This window comes from Macadamia integrifolia, unplaced genomic scaffold, assembly GCF_013358625.1.
Source record: "Macadamia integrifolia cultivar HAES 741 unplaced genomic scaffold, SCU_Mint_v3 scaffold1532, whole genome shotgun sequence".
Lineage (NCBI taxonomy): Eukaryota > Viridiplantae > Streptophyta > Magnoliopsida > Proteales > Proteaceae > Macadamia > Macadamia integrifolia.
In genome coordinates, this window is record NW_024868247.1 from 10141 (window position 1) to 32354 (window position 22214).

At 42.4% G+C, this 22214-nt stretch overlaps 2 protein-coding genes across 2 annotated transcripts in view; both read left to right on the forward strand.

The window, feature by feature from the left end:
• Window positions 1–521: 521 nt before the first annotated feature.
• LOC122064120 (O-fucosyltransferase 16-like) overlaps window positions 522–22214 on the forward strand; it is a 33055-nt gene continuing 11362 nt past the window's right edge. Inside the window, exons 1-7 of the mRNA XM_042627836.1 lie at window positions 522–1187; window positions 1277–1348; window positions 1476–1566; window positions 1956–2032; window positions 3789–3877; window positions 3962–4145; window positions 17676–17857. Coding sequence (XP_042483770.1) covers window positions 993–1187; window positions 1277–1348; window positions 1476–1566; window positions 1956–2032; window positions 3789–3877; window positions 3962–4145; window positions 17676–17857 — 890 coding nt within the window. The 5' untranslated portion in view covers window positions 522–992. The remainder of the gene's footprint in view (window positions 1188–1276; window positions 1349–1475; window positions 1567–1955; window positions 2033–3788; window positions 3878–3961; window positions 4146–17675; window positions 17858–22214) is intronic.
• Window positions 19598–22184, forward strand: LOC122064121. The gene is made up of 2 exons (XM_042627837.1): window positions 19598–21423; window positions 21506–22184. The coding sequence occupies exons 1-2, from the start codon at window positions 21391–21393 to the stop codon at window positions 22028–22030; spliced, it is 558 nt and encodes a 185-aa protein (XP_042483771.1). The 5' UTR covers window positions 19598–21390; the 3' UTR covers window positions 22031–22184.

Sequence of the window (22214 nt, forward strand, 5' to 3'; positions counted from 1 at the left end):
TTGGATTTTTTAGTGGCATTATGTCTGTAAAAAACATTTCTAGCTTATCTCAAGTGAAAGTTGAATCTCACTACTTTGAGCTTATTTGGTTCCGTCAAAACTCCATCTAGTTCTTCTTTTGTTGAGTCAGCCCGATTATCTCTAATAATCACTATTTGTGTAATCGTCTTTTGAACTGTAATTTTGTCTATATCCCTAAGGAATCTAACTCTGTCATTGATTCCTTAGCTCGGAGAGCCCTGTCGATCTCATGTAAGATAGATTGATATCCCTCCATTCCGTGGTTGAAAGAAAATTATAAAATTTCACCTGCGTGTTTCAGATGATATAATGAATTGTCTACTTTTCAAAAAAAAAAAAAAAAAAAAAAAAAAAGAAGACATTAAAGACAATACCTTCTTTCAATAGGAAGGCATAAAGCTTACTGGAAGGGGGGGATTTTGGTTGGATCATTTGGGGGGCGGTGGGGCTTGGTACCCAAAAGGTTGTCCCATAAATAAATAAATAACCAAAAAGCATTAGCTGCTGCTGTAAGTATAGAAAACTGTTACAAGTAAACCACGTGCAACATACGTCTCTACAAGAGAGATGAGGAAGATCCACCACTCTTAAGGTAGAGAATAAGTATATGAAGAACGGTCGTGGAGGACCCGTGGCTGGTTGTCGGAGACTTCCACAGTCCGATGTGCTTGGCAGTTTCATGGCTTATGGGCGAAACCCGTGGTATTGAATTCCAAATTGCATCTTCTCCAAAAAGAAATTAAAAAAAAAAAAAAAAAAAGAAAAAAAAAATCCAAGTTGCAGACAATGGAAATATGGGATTAGGAAGGGAGTAGACTCTTACCTTTTTCCTTTGTCTATGGGTCTCTCTCTCTGCTCTATGCTCTACTTTAGTATTCTGCACTGTTGTTGTACAACGTGTCCTCCTATACATGACAGATAGAGAGATTCTTATTCATATACATATGGAGTAGCTTTCCACGGATTGAGGAATGGCTACCCAGCGGCGGCGCCACCACCACCAGCAGCAGCAGCATCACAACCGCCAATACCTCCGCTGCCTGATTCCGGCGATCTCAGCTATCTCTGTCGCTCTTCTCCTCCTCCTTTCTCTCCTTTCATTCCTCGCTCCAGCTCCGGTCGATAATGTCCCCCTCGGCCGTCGTTATCTCCATCACCGCTCCTCTGTAAAACTTTTAGCCCTTTTTTTCTTCTCTTTTTACCGTTTTGCCATCCGTTTATTTACTCTTCTTCCCCTTTTTCTGTGTGTTTTCAGTTCAATGATGACATCGTCGTGCACGAGAATGAGAATGCGAATGCGAGTGGAAGTGGAATTTTCCGTGTTCCAGTTAGGTTTCTGCAACTCTCTTTCGTTTTGGAATTTTGATTAGTCTGCTTTGTCTGGTTATTATTATTTCATTTTTTTGTTTAATTTGATTTTTGTTCTCTTACCTTCTATTTGCTTTGCATTGTAGATGAGCGGAGGGAGTTTAAGACGTGATCTCTGGGCTTCCCCGTTGTCCAAATTCTACTATGGATGCAGTAATGCCAGCAATAATTTTGCCAGTGCGTCTCTATTTGTTGTTTTGAAATGTTTTGTTTGCTGAATCTGTTTGAATAGATGCTTTGATCTTCTTGCTTCCGAATGCTATAGCTTTCATAGATTCAGGAACTCTAGGTTTTTGTCTATACTTAGTTGAAGTAGACCAACTGATGATCGTCCTTATTGAAAATTATCGGTGTATGTTTACGGGTTCTGGAGAGAAAACTAAATTCTTCTTCTAGTAGTGTGAACAATTTTTGTAGACTCTGTTTAACCTTGGTTTTGTCATGTTTGCTTCCTTGCCACTAATGTTGAGAAAGCCTTTCACTGTTTGTGGAGTCTTGTTTTCTTTATGTCTAAACTATGTTCAGTTTATGTCTTTGATGTAGACTGTTTTTCTTTGTTGGTACAGGAGCTGAAGCTATCACACAACCGAATCGTTATTTGATGATTGCAACCAGTGGAGGCTTAAATCAACAAAGGACAGGGGTGAGATTCTTGAGCCCTTTGCTTGGTTCATCAGTTTCGGGTTGGTCAGCTTTACTGATGGTTTGGTGAGCTTGAGAGAATTTTTTTTTTGGTCTCAGCTGAAAAACCTAGATTGATCTCAATTATTTTATCCACGTCTATATCAAATGTTCAGATCTTCATCCCAATGTGATTCTTCATTAATTCTTTTTTGCTGTCTTTCTTTCGTCGTCTTCTTCTTTTTTCAAATAAAAGGCGCTTTACCATAGGAATGGTTAGTAACGTTTTAGTTTCTTTTTCTTGACAAGTAAGAGAAAACACTAGAGAATAGCCTTCACACCAAAATCTTCATTTACCAACTTTGGAGATCGATCCTTGATGCTCTTTGCTTTTTCATGACTGAAGGAGATAAAAGTGCTCTATGTAGATCTGTTCCGTAAGTCATCCAAATGGTGTCATCTGTAGCATCCAAAAGTTGTCTAGTAAAAATTCTATTTCATGCCGAGGAGCCCGTCTGTCAATTCATTTTCTTTGAGGAGTTGAAATGAAATGTTTAATGCTGGTTACTAGGCATGGCTGCTGGATCTTGTGGATTTTATGGGTTCCTGTCATCATACCCATAAGTTGCTATTGTTTATTTGTTTTAATCAGTAGACAACTAAACTCTGGAACACATTTTGTTCTTATATCTTTCAATTTCCCTACATATATCGTCACTAAGTAATTTGAAAGCACCTGTTAGTCTGTAACTGCTGAAACATACTAGTTATTGGGGTCCCTGAATGGCTGAATGATGGAGGTAATAAAATTTCAAGGAGTTTTTTTCTCTCTTCCTGATCGATTGGTATCTTTAGGCATTGTTATACTTAATCTTATACTTTTAGAACAGTGTACTTGCCTGATATTTTATAGCCATTCCTCACCATCTGATCTATGTAGATTATTGTTGAACAATTTTTATTTCAATTTAAAGTCTTTCCATTTCATGGTTCTAGATTGAGTCTATGAATTATGAGAAACTTTGACTTTATCCACTATATAAAAATTCATATTATGGTGCATAAATCTTTTTTTTTTAAATGAATTGACAACTATTAAGATGATTCCCTTAAAACCCATGCCATGGTGCTTATAAAGTTTGGTTTTCTCTAATTACAATGGTCATATCAGTGTGTTGTGATGTAGGACAGCTAGGAATAGTTCTGTGGTAGCAAGCCTATAATTAATTACACAAATAGAAGGGGTATAAGAAAAAAGAGAGAGAGAAAGAGATAAGGGTTGCTAATGCTAGGGTTTGACCATTCAACCATTCTTAACCATAAAGAAAAGCGTACCATTAGCTGAATTAAATGTTTGAATTGTTTAGAAAGTACCGTGAATATTTTGCTGCAGCAAATAGTATCTAGTACGTGAAGGCAGGCAATGGTTATGATGCTCCATTGTGACCAAGTGGTCATGGCTTCGAGTTAGGAAACAGCCTCTCCATGAAGCGGGGGTAAGGCTGCGTACATTATGATCTTCCCCAGACCCCGCAGTGGCGGAAGCCTCGTGCACTGGGTTTTAAGGGAGCAGATATTTTGATTGAGCAACTGACAACTGGTGTTGCCATTTGGAATAGTATCAATTGAACCACTTTCCTTCATAGTGCTGTGTAGATGGTTGAACATCTTTATTATAGTTATTGAATTTATTCTTGACCACAGAGTATTTTAGTTGATACTCAAAAAGCATCAATAATTATTGATGTCCCAACTTATATACCTATTATGTTCTGCAGATAACTGATGCTGTTGTTGCTGCCCGCATCTTGAATGCTACTCTTGTTGTTCCTAAGCTGGACCAGAAATCTTTCTGGAAGGATTCTAGGTTTGTTTATAAGCAATTTATGCTGTAACTTATACAAATGGTGAAATTTTGTGTATTTAATTTTTGATAAAAATGTTTCTGCAGCAATTTTAGTGAGATCTTTGATGTGGATTGGTTTATTTCGTCTCTGTCAAATGATGTTAAAATCATAAACCATCTCCAAAGAAAGGGAGGGAAAGTTTTGACTCCATATACCATGCGTGTTCCAAGGAAGTGCACTGCAAGATGCTACCAAAATCGTGTCCTACCTGTTCTATTGAAAAAGCATGTAAGTAAATTTCTGAAAAGTTGGATGCTTCAATCGAGTTCTAGGAAACTTCTTGCCAGTGTGCTGCTTAATTTTGTGTTCGTTACATTTTCTCTTTCTTTTATCAAAATCTGGGGATCTATTCAACAGTATGTTGTGTTGCCAAACTTTCTCTTCATTATCTGTAGGATCATTTGTTGCTATGTTGCTCAGCCATAGAGGCAAGTGCTGGCTTGTTAGACTCAGCTTGCCGGACAAAATTTGTGCTGGTTCGTAAAGTTCTGAGAATCATTCATGAGTGAACATAAAGAAAGTCCATTTTATTTGCTAATTACATGCTTAGAATTTTACCCTTTTTTTTTTGTTTGGCAAAGACCAAAGACTGCACCAGTTGATGTGGTTCACCCTAGGATTCTATCACCATTGAGGAGTGATATTGTAATACCCTACTTCTTAAACCCGGTCTGATTACACGGTTGACCCGGTTTAACCATGCAGGACCCGAACCGGAGAGAGTTAAAGCGGGATCCTTATGGACTATGATGGCAAGGGTGACCTTAAACACCGGCTGGCCCGACAAGTCCGAGCCAGTGCCAGAAGAGACGGGTGTATCCAAGCCGTGTACATGCACCTATCATAAGGCCATGTACGGATAAAGCAGGTATGTAGCCGTATATTAAGGCGCATACGTATATTACATCGTATGCCAAGAGTGAGATTCATGCCGAGGGCCGAATTCTGTCAAAATCCTAAGTTTTGGCCCTCAGGTGGGCAGACAGGTGGGCGCATCCACCCACCTGAGTGACCCACCCATGTGAATACTTAGTTATTTTAAGAAGTATATATAGCATTTATGTTTTCTTTTCTTTTCTCATTTATGACACTCGTATGTTGGTGAGAAGAGTAAAGAGGAGAGAGAAAAGAAGGGAAAGAAGAGGAGAAGAGAAGGAAGAGGAAGAAGAGAGAGATTTCAGCGGCGCCGAGGCTTGATCTTCCCATTCCGACGCCGGAAGAGTGATCTCCAACACTAGATCTACGTTTAGAGGTAAGCAAAGGCTGGGTTCCTTAAACTTTCACCATACCCAAGTAAAACCCTTGATTTGGGTAGAGTTTCTTGAGATCTTGTAAATCCCCCTTGAGATGATGAATCTAAGGTTTAATAGATGATCTATGTGTTGATTTTGAAGGATTTGAAGGGAGTATTTACAAGGTTGGAGAAGTATTTACAAGGTTGGAGAAGCATTGTTGATTTGAAGTGATTTTGGGGTTTTGAAGGTGTTCTTGAGCAAAGAAGGTAGGATGGCTTTCCATTCCTTAAATCTAACCTAGATCTAGGTTAGAACCATCTTATGAGACCTTGAATGTGTGGAGAATGGGTTTGGAAAGGCCCCATTTGAATCCCCAAAGGTTGGGGAAAGTTTGGGAAAAAATGGTGTTTTCCCACCAAGACCTGTGGGCCAAACTGGTGGGCCATTTGGCCCGCCTAAGGGCACCCGCCTGAGAGGGCAGAACCCTTGGGGCCAACCGGCGGGCCAGACCGGCGGGCCGACCTACCCGCCGGTCTTAGCAGGACCTTCGGGCCCAACCGGCAGGTCAGACCGGCAGGCCGACCTGTGGGCCAACCTAACTGTCGGTCAAGATCGGTGGGTCAGACAGGTGGGCTGTCCGACCCACCCGAGAGGCTCCGAACGTGATTTTTACGTCCGATTGGACCCAAAACGGACGTGTGACCTTCTTTTAGGATTCTAAACATGATCTTGTCATTGGATCATGTTAATCTTGATTCCAAAATGGTGAAATACTAACCCCGCTCACTCATGATAGGTTCACCAAATCTCACGCTTCTCGCATCGGATCTCACCCTTACCGAGCGTGAATCCTTGTACACTACAGGTAAGTGGGGAGAGGACGTTTGGCCTTGTTTCAAGGCATTGTTTGGCATTCATTTATTCGTATCTAGACTAGCCATGTCATCATGAAAATGCTATGTAGATTAGTCATCCTCACATTGTTATGCCATGGGTGTTGTGTTTATTTTCTAATTGCCAAGTGATGATATGTTTATGTGGTGAATGTTGACATCATTGTACATGATGCATTAATAGATTAGATGCCGTAGTCGGCTTGGAAACGAGTGCATTGGTGGCCCGTGGTATGGGACGCGGTGGTACTATGCAATCGTACTATTGTCATATAGGAGCATGCGGTTTAGGATTATCACCTTCCCGTGCTACGACCCTTCCCAACAGAGGTTAAGGTGTTGGGTTACCATTTGGGGGAAAGCAGTGGTCGCGGTTATCGGGTCACTGTGGCGGTTAGACATTACGCCCGGCTGGTCATTAGGACAGTCGGCAACCCCGGTGGTATATTCAAGAGGGTCAATCGTACTGCTTTTAAATTACTGGAGTCAGCACCTTTAATTTTTTGTCATTTACTTTATGTTGAGAGCCAGTGGTTGGCATGTTTTTATTTTTCCGAGTACTCACGGTGGGCCTTCTCCGACAGCCCTATGGTCGTATCGCGGGATGGAGTTCGCGGCTTGTACCCGGAGCATAGACGCACTGTGGTTGTAGTAGCACTAAACCAAAGACTTAGTAATGTTGCTTAGGTGGATGTGATTTAAAATGTATTGCATAGCATATAGTGCATATGGTTGTGATTTGTTGTGTGGACTGTTGTGTGGTCCATCTTTCCACTTACTGAGCTAGGGAGCTCATCCCACGTGTGCACCTCTTTTAGATGATTTTGCAGGTCATCCATCTGAAGAGCACGGGGCGGGTCCCACAGTTGAGTTCCCTGAAGAGGACTGGTGGGCCCCTGAGGAGTTAGAGCACGACACTGATTGCTAGTGCGAGAGTTGTGCTGCGGGACTGCAGTTCTGATACCGAGCTGAGCTCCACTTTTGATGCCGAGCTGAGCTCTACCTTGTGATGCCGAGCTGGGCTCAACCTTTGATACCGAGCTGAGCTCTAGGCTTTGATACCGAGCCGAGCTGTATACTCTGATTTTTGATGATTTCTTTTATGTACTTGATATGTGAATTGTGCTCTTATTGTGTAAATATCATGCTTTCAGGCCCACATGTATTTAACTATTGTATCACAATTCGGGTATCAAGTATTATAGGAATATTCACAGGTAAACCAAGTCTTCCGCTGAACTGATGAGCTCTTTCTTAGTTGTGTGTATGCTGTGGTGGAATACTGTATCAGACGATCCTGGCAGGTTTGGGTTAACCGGTGTTGACCCGGTCACTGGCCCAGTTCTGTGTGAACGGGGTGTGACAGATATGGTGCAAGTCCAAAGTTCTACAAGGATGAGGGGAAGCCGAAACATGACATAGGTTGAAGTTGGGGGAAAAGCCATAGATGCTGATGATCTAGTAGAAGATCACTGCAAGATATAATCAAATGGTAGAACAGGATCTGTGTATCCTCTGCAACATGGTTCAAGGACTTGGAATTGGATTGGTGGAATTGGCATCCCCGATCCTGATTCCTTCCTATTCTAAAGACCCATTTTACATTGGACTATCAGATCCGGATCGGCTGATCCAACTGATTTGTGCGGCTGTGATTTCCTCCTCTGCAATCTCAATAACATTATGCGTCCATCAGCTTGTCCTCACTCTTCACTGCATTCGACGGAGAAATCATTGGGCATCGGTTAGTCTCTTTCTCTCTCCCACTGTGTCTGATTTCTGAATTTTGTCTTCTTCAGATTTTTTTTTTTCTGTCGCATCATTGAGACTTTCACCCCAGTGCTCCTTGATCCAACATTCCAACTTCATTTCTCGAACTTCTTCAGTGGATATGAAGCATTCCAAAGGAAATCTCTGGATCGTCATTGCATTGGCTGCAACTCTCGCTGCATTGAGTGCATTCTGTTTTTTGTTGGTTGTCCTCAATGGGATTTTGTCATGCTTTGAGTCAAAAGAAGAAATTAGGGATCTTCATTATTTTGCTGGGTCTTGTTCAATTCCAAAGAGTTCCTTCACTCTACAAGAAATAGATGGGATCAAAGAAGAGAGAGTGAAGAAAACTAGAACACGGTCTTGGAGCTTCTGGTTTTCCAGTTACCATTTGGAGCTCATTTCTACAACTCTCTTTGGAACCCATCAAACTCACTTCCACTTTCCATCTTGAAACTCTTACAGTTGCTTAAAAATTCCCAACTAAGGAGCTGTCTTTAATAATGTGAACCTAGAGTAGAAGCTGTGTTGAGCATTCAAAGATTTACCTATATCCTTCCTTTCTCCTTCAAGAAGAGGCGCTTATCGGCTCTCATCAAGCGGTAAGAAACTTTCCAAGAAACAATATGAGAATCTCATATGGCGGCAAGTAGGGGTGCAAATTTGGCCAGCCATGCCTAAGCATAAGCCTAAGCCTAAGCCGAAGCCCACCCACAAAAAAGGATTTGGGCTATGCTTTTCAACCCACACTTGGTTTGGGTTGAGATTTTTCAGGCCCGAGCACAGGTCGGGCTAGGCTTGGGCTGTGGTTGTTGGACTAAGATGTTCACTGAGAGGTATGAATCAGTGAAATAAAAAACTGACTCAACTTGTTCGTGATGTTGATCAAAGCATGAAGAATAAAAGAACAAAAAAATACTGTTCACATAACTGCTCAAAAAAGTGTTCACATGAACAGTGTTATGGTACTGTTCATTCTTCAGTTGTGGGCCCAGGTGCTGGTTATAATGGAGCCTGTTGGTCCATCTTTGTTTGGCCCAAAATAGCCATAGACCAGCAGAATTTTAAGAAGATATTTGACAGCTTGCGTGAGAGGAACTTTTAGAGATTTTCCAGATTTCTGTGGGGTGGCCCGTGCCAGCTTGTCAAGGCCTCACCTAGGCGTCTAGATGCCTTGGTCGCCTTATTGGTGTCAACTTGACTTAGGACACTCCCCAACACCTTTGGTCTCCTAGATGCTGTGAGAGTGACAACTATGATAAGCTGAGTGTAGTAGAGATGAGGATGTTGAGATGGATGTGTGGCAAAACTAGTACAAATGACCAGGTTAGAGCTGATTTGGGAATTGCCGATTAGGACAAGCCTTGAGAATGTCGTTTAAGGTTGATTTAGATCAAAGCATGAGGAAGGAGTGAACAGAAACACTGTTCATGTGAACAGTACCCTTGAACACGTGAACAGTGCTGGTGCCCCATATGGTCCTTCTAGAAGCATGCTAACTGTCCCATCTGATTTGGAAGGAAGAAGTCCAGAGAAGTTCAAGATCTTCCTATCAATTTCAGCAATTGTAGTTCCTAAGATTTGTTTCCTTTTTTGGTTTTTCTTGGTTAGCAAGTTAGTATTATTTGTTAGGAGATCTTAGAATTAGTTAGTAGTTCTATTTTCATGTTTACTTGTTTGACCAGAAGTTTGTTTTAGGTTAGTTTCCTTTCTTATTTTAGTTTCCTTTTTTAATTACCTTCTAAGTTGTAAGCTAAAACTACTCCTATATAAGGACTGCTGCAATCAATTAAAAGAAAAGATGAAGTTTATGAATTTGAGTGTTTACTCATGGCTGAGATAGTTGTTACCTGAGAGGGTGCAATGTCCCGAACCTGAGGGATGAGATGCCCATAGGCTCTTTTCCTCCCTTCTCAACCCTCCATCGATTATTTTTCTTTTCTTATTTGTTTGTTTGTTGTGATAGACTGTTTGAGTGATCATTACAAGCTTGTTCGAAGTTCAGAAATCTTATCAAAAGATCAGATTGAAGCAGACAAGAGGAGAGATCGAAATCAGATAGTGTTATGGTTTTGGTTTCCAATTGATTTCTTTCTTATCTCCCAAACCAGCCAGCAGTTCAAGCTCATCTTTTGAAGGATACCTAGGAAAGTTGCAACAGATCTTCAATAATTCTAATTTTACATTTAATTTTTATTAATTATTAAATAAATTGAAATTAAAAAGTAAATATTAATATAATAGAAAATTTTTCTAAAAAATATTAATGAAATTAATATAAACAATAAAAATATTAATATAATAATAACAGATTTTATTATATAATCGTTCATTTGAAATTTCTATTTATTAAATTAATAATTAGATTTATATATTCTGAATAGAATATTTAGATCTATTTCTATATTTTATCTATGTTATTATATTTTTATAATATAAATATTAAATATAAATAAATAGATTATAGAAATATTCTAACAAATCCTATCCTATTTCGGTCAGATCCAAAAAAATGAATTAGAATTCAGAAATAGGATTTTAGAGATAAGGAACAAACCATGGATAAATCCAAGCGACCCTTTCTTAAATCTCATTCCAATTTTGAGGGTCATCTTATGCCAGGAACCCTAGTTTCTAAAGAGTGGTCAAAAGTTTCCTAATTCATGTCGACAGTATAACTCTTAATTCAACCATCGGAATTGTCTCATCTTTTGTAGGTTTGTTGACCCATATAGGACCTTCATCTACTCCAACTTTCAGCTCCATCTAAGTGACGGTTTATGAGTTCTTGAATTTTTCTCTATTCAAACAGATTTTTAGATCCTGCTTGGGATTAGGATCACTTGTGATTCTAGTTTTACATCAAAGGTGGTATGGTCATGTTCAATGGAGGCCTTGGGATGCCCTAGTAAGGAGGAGTGATCAGATCAATATGGAAGGAGCTAAAAGAGCTACGGTCAGGCCTAAGATGACCATAGATGATGTTGTAAGGAATAACACGTTTTTCTTTTTATTCTACCTTCTTATGGATCCATGGAGTTGATCCCATTTAGTTGGAAAAAGCTGAGTTGTATATTGACAATACTCTTGAGTTTACTCAACGTGAAATTTCTTCCTTTTATAATGGTAACGGTGTTATACATCAAGCTAGGTGTTCTTAAACTCCCTAGCAAAATGCTGTGGCAGAACAGAAAAATTGACATATGTTAGAAATTGCTAGATCCCTAATGTTTCATATGAGTTCCCAAACTTTATTGGGCAGATGCTATTTTGACCGCTTGTTATTTGATTAATCTAAAGCCTTCATCTATTTCTCATAATAAATATCCTTTCTCTATTTTCCCTAACAACTCCTTATTTGGTTTACCACCATGTTTTTTGGATGCAAATGTTTTATTCATAATCTTCATCCCGACATTGATAAGATGTCTCCTCGTGCTATTAAGTGTGTCTCCCTTGGGTAATCTCGCGCCCAAAACAGATACCCATTGATGTAGATCCACACTTTGGACTGGGCTATCGTAGGAGGAAAGCCCAGCCCAAGAAGTGCTAAACTGCTAATCGATCTCCACTTAAAGGGGATTGTAGTTGCTATTAATAAGGGCCCATTGGGCCCATCGATTTAGGCACTTAAGTTATTAATAAAGCCCAAATACCATCTTTTCTTGGAACTTCATTCACTCCAAAGACCCTCTTATTCCCTGGAGGAACATCGTCTGGTTTAAAAGGCACATCCCTCACCATAGTTTCACTGCCTGGCGAGCCCTTTCCTACTACCTCCCTACGCAGGCCTTCCTCAATCACCGCCACATCCAAGTTCCCACCTCCTGTTGTTTGTGTTGGAATGGTATGGAAGATGTTAACCATCTTTTCTTCTCTTGCTCATTTTCTTCATCCATTTGGAAAAAGGTTCCCGCACTTGCTGGCCTTCCCCCCGTCCCATTCTCCCCCTCCCTTGGGAATTGATCTGGATTGACATGACCTTTAGCGGCTCTATCATTTGCGACACAATTGGAAAGCTCGCCTTTTGCACCACCATCAATCATCTTTGGATGGAACGTAACCTTTGTAAATGGACCCCTAATTCCCGTTCCTTCGAAGGGATTTGGAAAACTATCTATTTTGATGTTACTTTTAGACTCAGATCTTTGCATATCGGCCTGGTTTTTGACACCCCAAGGAACACGCTCATTGTTGTCTCTTGGGGCCTCCCTAACACTACCATCCCCCTCCCCCCCCCCCCCAAAAAAAAAATTGATGTTCCCCTTGGCTAGGTTGTCTGGGGCTTAGCCCTTTCGGACCCTTTGGGTTTGCTCCTTTTGGTCCTCCCACCCCCCTTTCCCTTGTATATTCTTTTTCCTCTTGGCAATGAATTATTTATTCATGCAAAAAAAAAAAAAAAAAAAATAAAGCCCATGGGGCCCATCGATTGTAATGTAACTTGCCCATTAGTGGCTATTAGTTAAGTGACTAGTAATTACCTATTCCAATTAGGTTTCTAGTCTAGTCCTATTTGGAGTCCAACTCCTAATATGTTATGGCTGCTATTAGCTAGTTCTGCTCTCTATTTATAGAGGAGCTCTTGCACTCTTATTTCTCAGATTTGAATAAAGAAAATTGTGGCCAATTGCTTCTAACAGCCGAGATAGCTGCGGGTGAGATGCCCGGGCCAAGATAACCACCCCACCCACATTTCTCATGGTCTTTTGTTCTCTTATTTACTTCAGTTTTCTGTTCATTGCTTGCTGTTCCTATTTACTGCTATTGAGAGAAGTTCAGATCTGTTTAGAACCATCAGAACCAGAATCGGCCAGCCTTGAAGATTGGGTTTTGAAGTCTGCGATCTCTCTCCTCTCCCCCATTCTGGAATCTGATTAGGTAGCCACTGTTAGGGAGTGTTCTAGACTGCTATAGGACCACTCAGTCCTCTTCTGAAAGTTGTCCAGGAAGTCCAGCTGCTGTCCCTGCAGAATCCTCTCACATTCTCTCTCTTAGGTCTGAATTCAAGAAAGTGAATAACTCCATCACCAGCTGTCAGAAGCTTTTGATATTTGGGGGTTTTTATACCCTTACTGGGACCTACAATCGACCAGGATTGCAGCTCAATCTGAGCCTCACAGACCTAGCCGCAGGTCTCTCTCTCCGACCCTATTGCATGTTATGTTCTCTCTCCTAACCGATTGGTTTTGTCTGGGTTTTTTATGTACTGAATTTTCTTTTCTGCTGGAGGGTTATTTCTGGTTTATTTCCTTTGTTTCCAAGTTCTATCTCTGTTTGTTATCAAGTAAGTTTGGGTCTTGAATTGTCTTGTTTGGGGTTGTAATCTGTTGGGGGTAGTTACTTGTAACCTACTTCTACATTACCCATTATGATCCTATTACCTGTCAGCAGTTTGTTAGTATCTATGTTACCTTTTTTTAGGATACTTCTTACTTTGGCATTGTTGTTTCTGACTTAGGTAATGTCTATCCTACTCTCCCACCTATTCCTTGAGTCATTCCTTTTGAAGATTCTACCCCAAATCCACAGGGTACCATTACAGGTATACATGCGCCATCCCAAGTAGTCACCACAAATTGTTGTCATCCCTCACCTCTCTTAATCCGAGTCTTTGCCTGGAGGTTTTACTTCTCCTAATGATTTTCCTATTTCCTTTTAGAAAGGTACTCATTCTTGTACTTAGAGAATTATTCGGTTGCCTGTTAGATTTAATTATGTTTTTATGTCCCATCTTCCTATTTTCCTTAATACCTTTGCCTTCTCATTGACGTCTCATTCTGTTCCTACCAAATACGAAGATGTTTCATCTCAGCTTGGGTGGAAGTCAGCATGGATGTGGAAATGGATGCCCTTGCTTTCTCGCAAGACTTTGACTTTGGTTGATAAACCTCTTGGTAAAGATCTTTTGCGGTGTCATTGGTGTATACCATTAAATATAACCCTGATGGTTCAATTGAGCACTTCAAAGCTCATTTAGTTGCCAACGGGTACACTTGGACATATGGAACAAACTATTTTGAAACCTTCTCTCCTCTTGCTTGTTTGAATTATGTGAGAGTTTTGATCTCTTTTGTTGTTAACCTTGATTAGCCTCTTTTTCAACTAGGGAATGCTTTTCTTTATGGTGATTTTCAAGAGGAAGTTTATATGGAGCAACTTCCTGGGTATGTTGCTCACGGGGAGGCTGGAGGGTACGAAGAAAGTTTGTAGACTGAATAAATATGTTTATGGGTTGCAACAATCCCTGAGAGCATGGTTTGATAAGTTTAGTAGAGTTGTTGCTGGTTATGGCTTTTCTCAATGCTGGTTGGACCACTCTGCATACATTCAATGTCAAGACTCAAAAGTTGTTCTGTTGGTCGTATATGCTGATAACATTATTGTTTCTGGCAATGACTTGTTTGGAATTGAACATGTAATAATACTTCCAGATGAAAGATTTGACGCACTCAAATATTTTCTTGTTAGTGAAGTTATTTGAAGCAAGAAAGTTCTTAGTTATTCTCAGTGAAAGTATGTTGGCCTTTTAAGTGAGGCAAGAATGTGGATACTCCTATGGACCCTTTTGTTAAACTTGGAGCATCTGTTGGCGAGGAATTTGGTAACAAATATCAGTATCAGTGGTTAGTTGCCAATTTATATATCTTATGGTTACTCGACCTGATATATCCTTTGTTGGTGGTGTGATTAGTCAGTTTATGGAGACATCTAAGCAGTTTCATTGGGAGGTAGCATGTCATACATATACTGTGATCTCAAGGGTGCTCCAAGGAATGGTCTTGTTTATCGCCATAATGGACACACCAATATTATTGGTTATTCTGATGCTGATTGTGTTGGTGCTGATGATGATCGGAGATCAACTACATGATATTGTACTTTTGTTGGGGGTAATCTTGTTACGTGAAGGAGTTTAAAAAAAAAAAAAAAAACTTCAGTAGCCTGTTCTAGTGCTGCAGCTAAGTATAGAGCAATGGCTCACTCTATAGTCGAGTTGATGTGTGCGTAAATCCTTGTAGTTCAGGAGCTTGGCTTTCTGGTTAGCAAACCTATGAATATGTTATGTGAATACCAGACAACTATTTATATTGCCAGTAATCCAGTCTTTCCTGAGAGGACTAAGCAAATGGAAGTGGACTGCCATTTTGTTCGAGATGTAATGATTAAGAAATTGATTTCCACTCTTTTCTTCAGTTTTAATAATCAACTTGGAGACTTGTTTACTACTGCCTTGTTTCAAAATGTGTTTCTTCAAGCGTGGTCCAAGCTGGGCATGGCTGATATCTATGCTCCAGTTTGAGGAAGAGTGTTAAGATATATTAGTGTTAGTGTCGATTTATGGGGTTTAAGTTTTTGTCAATTCCTAAAGGGTGTTTAGTTTGTTATTTCCTCTTCACTGAAGTCGGTTCTGGTTGTGGACCCAGTTTTGTTATTTGCTTTCATGACTAATATAAATAGATCCTGCACTCCACAGTTTGAGTATCCTGCTCAATACTTAAACCGTTGGCTGTGTTCTCGTCTTCTCTCATCTTCTCTTCTTCTCCTCAACTTCTCTCTTTTCTTCTCCTCTCTCTTTTTTATGTCCAGGTACTGATATAGGTTCTGTTTTTGTGACAACTTACAAGCCCTTAAGCTCTATGGCCACTCTGAACCATTTTACCATCCCCATGGTTGTTGCTGCCTCTGCTGAGCTTTGCTCCCTTCAGCATGGAAAGAACATGTATGGCCTCACATTACAGTTTGGCCTCTTTGCCAGTAACTCTACACTCTACAGTCGGGTTGGGTTTGGTCTTCTTTTGTTTACGTGTATACCAAGTATGGGTGAAATGGAAGATGCCTCTCTGGCGTTCAATGAAATTCTGAAGTCCATTAATGATTAATATGGGAAGGTTTCAGCCACTGTTCATCAGTGTCATCTTCTTGAGCCATTCAAAGTACACTAATAGCCAACGCAAGTACTGCAAACTTCTACTGAAATAGCAAAAAACAGGAACAAGCAGGAGTAATCCACCCGGCCCAACCTCAGGCTTTTAGGGCTGGGCGGTCTGGGCTGGGAGCTGACTACTCCAGCCTGACCTCGGGCCAAGCTGGGCCTGGAATGAGCTAAGGGGACTCAAGGTTGTACTGCGGTTTAAGAAACCCGGTCCAATCTCGCTTGTTGCAGCCGTAGCAGTAGTAATCTTTCCATCATATTCTCAACTTGATTGGTCTGGGAGAGAGAGAGAAAGAGAGGACTGTCAGATAAAGTACTAATGGTGAGATTGTCAACACAAGCATCAGACCACTGCAGCGAGCCACCATTGATAGAAGAGAAGAGAATAGAGCCAATTACTGTGCTTTTTCTTTTCCCAATCCAAAATTCTGGATGGATGTATTGGAACCGATTCGGTTTGATCAGGATTGGGATCGCCAGAGACTGATTTCAGCGTGCTGCCCAATGTATTTGGGACAGCTAGATATGGCACTGTTGATTTGAATATCCATTCATAGTGAGTGGGATGCATAGTTATCATGGCGCCACGGTAGTGGCAAGCCGCCTTGATACCCAGGCAACACCTTGGTAAGGCCAAGGCACCCAAGGCAAGGATGTAGGTTACATTCCTGATTCCCTTACCATATTTCTCAGTTACTTGTCATATTAATGTGTAAATATATGTATGAAAGTTCAAAATATAGAAAATAAGAGGGAGTGAAGTCATAGATGCATACAAGTCTAGAAATGAGAAATGATTGAAATTTATAACATGTGGAGGGCAGGATTCTCAGGTTTTATAGTCTGGGAACCTTGGCACATAAGGCAACTGGTCACCTTGGGTCTCAAATGGCCTTGTTGCCTATGTGTGAGCTTGGCAATGCCTCAACTACTATGGTGGGATGGAATATGAACTGAAGGCCATGTTTTACAATTAAGTCTATTGATATCTTACCACCTCTGATGAGAAGATGAGCACGTCATGATGTTAAAAGGGCATTCAATAAGTGAAAAGTTTTGTTCTGCTTACATCTTCATTTGAGTAGCTTCTGGTTCTCTCTCTCTCTCTCTCCAGTTCCTGCTCCCTGACAGTAGCTGCTACAGGTGGCAATGGGCCATTAGTCCAATGCCAAGCAATTCCTGGATCATATGATGATGACCCAGGCACGCAATAAAACAGGATGTGCATTGGGCCCACGATTTTCATTTTCCCCTATGGGTCTGGGCTTAGGGTGTCAATATGAGATTTGGGCGGTCAAAATATTAATTCCAGAGTTTTAATAGGTATATAATAGATTGGGTTGCATATTTGTCAAGTGACACAGCATGTACCTTACCTCCTTAATGGACTTTCAGAAGGGACCTTATGTCCTCAGTGAATTTTCAGAATATGTAGGACATTATTTAATATTCTTCTTCTTCTTCTTTTTTTTTTTTTTTTTTTTTTTTTTGTCCATTAGAATGATAAACTCAAATGTGGTTCACTTAGTCATCCCTGCATTTGATTTTGTTTGGAAGGCTTTGCCCTCGGGACATTCGAGGAGCACGTGATCTTGAATTTAGAAAATGCTTCAGACTTTACATTTATACTGTATGGTTTCAAAATTTCTGATTTCTTTTTATGGTCCAGTTACTACGACTGAATGAAACCAAGAAATAACCAAAGTGAACTTATAGAAAATTTTCTTTAGCTCTTTTTTTTTTTTTTCTAGGTAAAATCAGGACGAAAAGTGAAATTTTACTTGCAATTTTGTATTTTACATGGATTTTCACTGGAGCAAATGAAACCTTAAAAAATAAACAACTCGTTGCAGCACTATATATTAGAATTTGTTGATCTCGGTTGGAATATTGCATGAGATTTATTTGCCTTTATTTTGTGACACAGGTTGTCCAGCTCACCAAGTTTGATTACAGGCTTGCAAACAAGTTGGACACAGACTTACAGAAACTGAGATGTAGAGTTAATTACCATGCGTTAAGGTTTACTGATCCTGTACTTGAAATTGGCATGAAATTGGTCCACAGGATGAGGATGAGAAGCATGCATTTTATTGCCCTCCACTTGAGGTAATGTGCATCCTTGGCCATGGTGTGGGCCTTCTTCCTTTTTTTTTCCCTCATTGGACAATGAAATTCTGGCCCAATGACAGAATGCAGTTTTCCATTTTTTTTTTTTTTGGTGGCCTTCATGGCTAATACTAGAAAGTGTAGTACTTTCATGATCTTTCTTTCCTTGCCTTATTGCCTTGTCTTACCATCTTGTGTATCAAATGGTTTTCTCAAAAGTTGTATGAGAAGTATTTTTAAAAGATGTAAAAATTAACAAAAAATAAATGATACTGAGAGCCATCGGAATGACCTGACCTTAGTTCTTCACCTCATACTTTTTCAGTCAGTAAGACTGTTCAATTGGAAGGCTGGATCCTGGACTATCGTGATCTGATAAATGTCTCTGAAATCTGAATTGACTTGATACTTAGGCTTTGAACAGTTAAGGATGTGGATAAAAAAGGTCTGCTGATTAGATGATTTGGATCGTCAGTTGAACTTAGGAGTCTTGTGATGAGTCTCCCTATGGCTTGAGAATTAGCATGCTTGCATTTGTTTACAGTAATGGACTTTGGGGCTCGTTTTGATTCTATTAAAATTAAAATAAAAACAAATAGTTCATCTCGGAACTGACACTCTCACAATACATAGTTGTTGCAGAACCAACTTGGTTATGTAGTGCATGACCAATCACCTCTACCAGCTGCTAATTAATAGTTTGTTGATGTTTAAAATCCATATGAGCTGACCCTGCACAAGCACAGAAGGTAGAGGCCCGGAGGTATCTCCAGGATTAGTCCTCTGATGCCTAACTTAGTGACCGGTAGAATAGTGTTTTTTACAGGAGTAATGGTGGGTGTCGGCGTACCTCCTGTAGGTTCCTTTTCGGTTCCCTTTTATAGGGTTTCTTGGCCTAGGGTTTCGGGAACCCCTCCCTCGGAATCTTCTCACGTGGTTTGAAGCCTTGTGGCCTCTATCGGATGGGCGACACGTGTCCCTCTCTAGGATGCCACGTGTCCTCGCTTATTGGGTGATAAATTCCATCGTATCAGCAGCCCCCTTACTTCCACTAGGAGGCTCTTTAGTGGGAGTAACTACCTAATTTTTCTTTCGAGTGCCCCTTCAACCTTTGGCTTCAACGTTCGTTTTGAAAACACGGCCTCCTGTTAGTGATGCTAGGTCCTGGCCTGAGACACCAATCGAGGTTCTCCTTCGGTCAGGTTCACTCGGCCTTCGCTTGAGCTCCCTACCGAGGTTACGACCTTCAGTCAGGTCTGCTCGGCCTCGGCCTGAGCCCCCTACTGAGGTTGTGACTTTCGATCATGTCTGCTCGGCCTTTGCCTGAGTCCCTTACCGAGGTTGTGACCTTCGGTCAGGTCCACTTGGCCTTGGCCTGAGCCCCCTACCGAGGTGACCTTCGGTCAGGTCTGCTCGGCCTTTGCCTGAGCCCCTACCAAGGTTGTGACCTTCGGTTAGGTCTGCTCGGCCTTCGCCTGAGCCCTTACCGAGGTGTTGAGCTTCGGTCAAGTCTGCTCGGCCTTTTCCTGAGCCCCTTACCGAGGTTGTGACCTTCGGTCAGGTTTTCTCGGCCTTCGCCTGAGCCCCCCTTACCGAGGTTGTGACCTTCGGTCAGGTTTTCTCGGCCTTCGCCTGAGCCCCTACCAAGGTGGTGACCTTCGGTCAGGTATGCTCGGCCTTTGCCTGAGCCCCTACCAAGTTTGTGAGCTTCGGTCAAGTCTGCTCGGCCTTTTCCTGAGCCCCTTACTGAGGTTGTGACCTTTGGTCAGGTTTTCTCGGCCTTCGCCTGAGCCCCTTCCAAGGTGGTGACCTTCGGTCAGGTCTGCTCGGTCTTTTCCTGAGCCCCTTACCGAGATTGTGACCTTCGATCAGGTCCACTCGGCCTTCGCCTGAGCCCCTACTGAGGTTGACCTTCGGTCAGGCCCACTCGGCCTTTGCTTGAGTCCCCTACTTGGTCGAATCCATGCGCGGCGATACGCTCGTGTGCTTTGCTCGAGTGTACTTCAGGAATCCCTCGCCGATGACATGTACTGCATTTAATAAGGCTAGAGAGTCGTATCGATGCGCTGTTGCCTATAAATAGTGTCACTCTCTCATTTTGTCATCTTCTACTCATTTCTTTGACCCTTCGTCCTTCGTCCTTAACTTTCCTCTGATATTCGGTTCAGCCAGTCATTCAGAAGTAAGTCATGTCTTGCTCTTTAGCTAGTGGACCCTCGTCATTCAAGGGCGTAGTTTCTAGGCGTCGGAGTCCCGGTCAAGTCCGGGGGATGTCCTCGGACTCGTCCTCCACATCCACATCTTCGGATGTCTCCTCGTCCTCTACCGCTAGTGACATGAGTGGTGGAGGTATTAGGGAGGGGCTTCTCGACTCCAGGGCCCAGGCAAACGAGTCCCTGGAGGACGAAGCTAGGAATATAGTTTCGACCATGACCGAGGAGGAGCTAATGGAGCTCCGCACGTCATGTAGTATCCCGAACGAGTTCCTCCTTCGGATACCGAGGCCCGAAGATAGAGCAAGCTACCGAAATCCTGAAGAGCTTTGCTTCTATCGGGATGCCTTCAAGGTTGGGCTTCGGCTTCCCCTTCACCCCTTCTTCAGCCAGGTGTTTCGGCACTATAGCATCTCTCTAGCCTAGCTGACCCCGAACGGGGTGGCTCAAGTCCTCAGTTTCATCATCTTCTTCTCTCGGATGGGGAGACCTCTCTCCCTTCCTCTCTTCCTCAACTGTATGTCTCTCAGTTCCAGTAAGGGGGACTTGGGCTGGTACTACTTCTGCCCTAGGAAAGACCTTCGATTCCTGAGCCGATACCCAACCTCGATTCACGAGTGGAAGTTAAAGTTCTTTTTTGTGAGTGTCCGAAGGGTTCCCCTTTGGTAATACTTGGGACGTCCCAGACCTAAGGACATGAACTCTGCACCTACCCTCTTTGGGACGGATGCAGAGTCACTGTCGATGACCAAGGATAAGGCCCTCCGTCGGCTTGTTGAGTCCAGTAGCCTCCAGTCGGATGCCTTCCTGTTCCTGTTCGGGCTTAGCTCGGGTGAGTCCTAGGTTTGCACTTATTTTTGTTTCGGATTTTGCATTCCCGTACTGATCTTGACCCTCTTTGTTGCAGTGCGAATTTCGAGAGCAGAAGCCAGAGCTGCCACGGCCGAGAGACAGGCCAAGCTGAAGGAAGCCAGGGCCCAAGACGCCCAGCAGAGGCAGTTGAAGAAAGGTAAGAAAAGAGGGGCTACGACTTCCAACTCCCTCCCAAAGAAGAAGCCTAGATCCGAAGATCCTACTGCCGAAGCTGTTCAGGCCCTGGAGGCCCTAAGCCGCGACCCATCCCCTCCGAGAGCCTCCTCCTCTGGTGCTGACTTCCAAAGCCCGAGAGGCAGTCATTCTCAGGCCAAAGTCGGGTTCGTCCCTTGGTGGTCCATCAAGGTGGGCGAGACACTTTCTATTGGGCGGGTTGCCCGAGAGCTCGTCCAGAAGGGGAGCCTGCCAAGAGATGCGGCCGAGGCCCAAAGCCAAGGGACCAAGGCCATGATTACAAGCACTTGCGTGTTTATGGCAGCGGTAATCTTCGGCCTTCGGTCTTTAATAATTTTTCCTCTTCTTTTTCTCATCATTTTTTTCTCTAACTATTGATCTCTTCCAGGCTCAGAACCAAGTCAGCCAACTGACCATCTGGGCCGAAGCCCTGGTTAGGGACCTCGAGGTGTCCGAACGCGAAAAGTCGGCACTCGACAAGGAGCTTACAGTCCTCCTCGAGAAAGTGGAGCATCTGGAGGCCGACCTCCGCGCACAGCAGGAGAATGATCAAAAGCTCAGGGAACTGGAGGCGCCGATGGTCGCGAAGCTGAGGGAGGCTGAAGCCCGAGCCGTTAAGAGCTACAAGTCCTCTGAGGACTTTCGGGAGGTGGTAAAGCGCGCGATCGCACCCGGATTCATCATGGGTGCCACCGATGATCGAGACTGGGTCCTCGAACATCATCTCGAGGTATCATTTGAGGGGAGTGGCCTGATCTTTGATGACGCCGATGTAGCTCCTGCCGCCACTGAGGTCGCAAATGGCGTGGATAGCGGCAGTGAGGGAGAGGGGGTCCAGGCTTCTCGCGAGGTCCCTCTTACTCCCGGGAGAGGAGACTCCGATGTAGACGTTGCCGACTATGCCGGGGACTAGGCCATCCCTCCCGCAGACGCTCCATGAGGCTTCTCTTAGCCTTTTTTTTTTTTTTTAAATTTTAGCCTTCGGGCATCTTAATGTAATTCTGGCCTTCGGGCGTCTTAATGTAATTCTGGCCTTCGGGCGTCTCTATGAATGAAATGTTTTTTGTCCAGATTTGTCTCGTCGATTTGCCTTTTGC

Bases quoted from the DNA above. Each gene is read 5' to 3' on its own strand.
- LOC122064121 (XM_042627837.1), top strand. From the start codon at position 21,391: ATGATTACAAGCACTTGCGTGTTTATGGCAGCG. The intron at 21,424-21,505 runs GTAATCTTCGGC...GATCTCTTCCAG, and splicing joins CTTGCGTGTTTATGGCAGCG to GCTCAGAACCAAGTCAGCCA.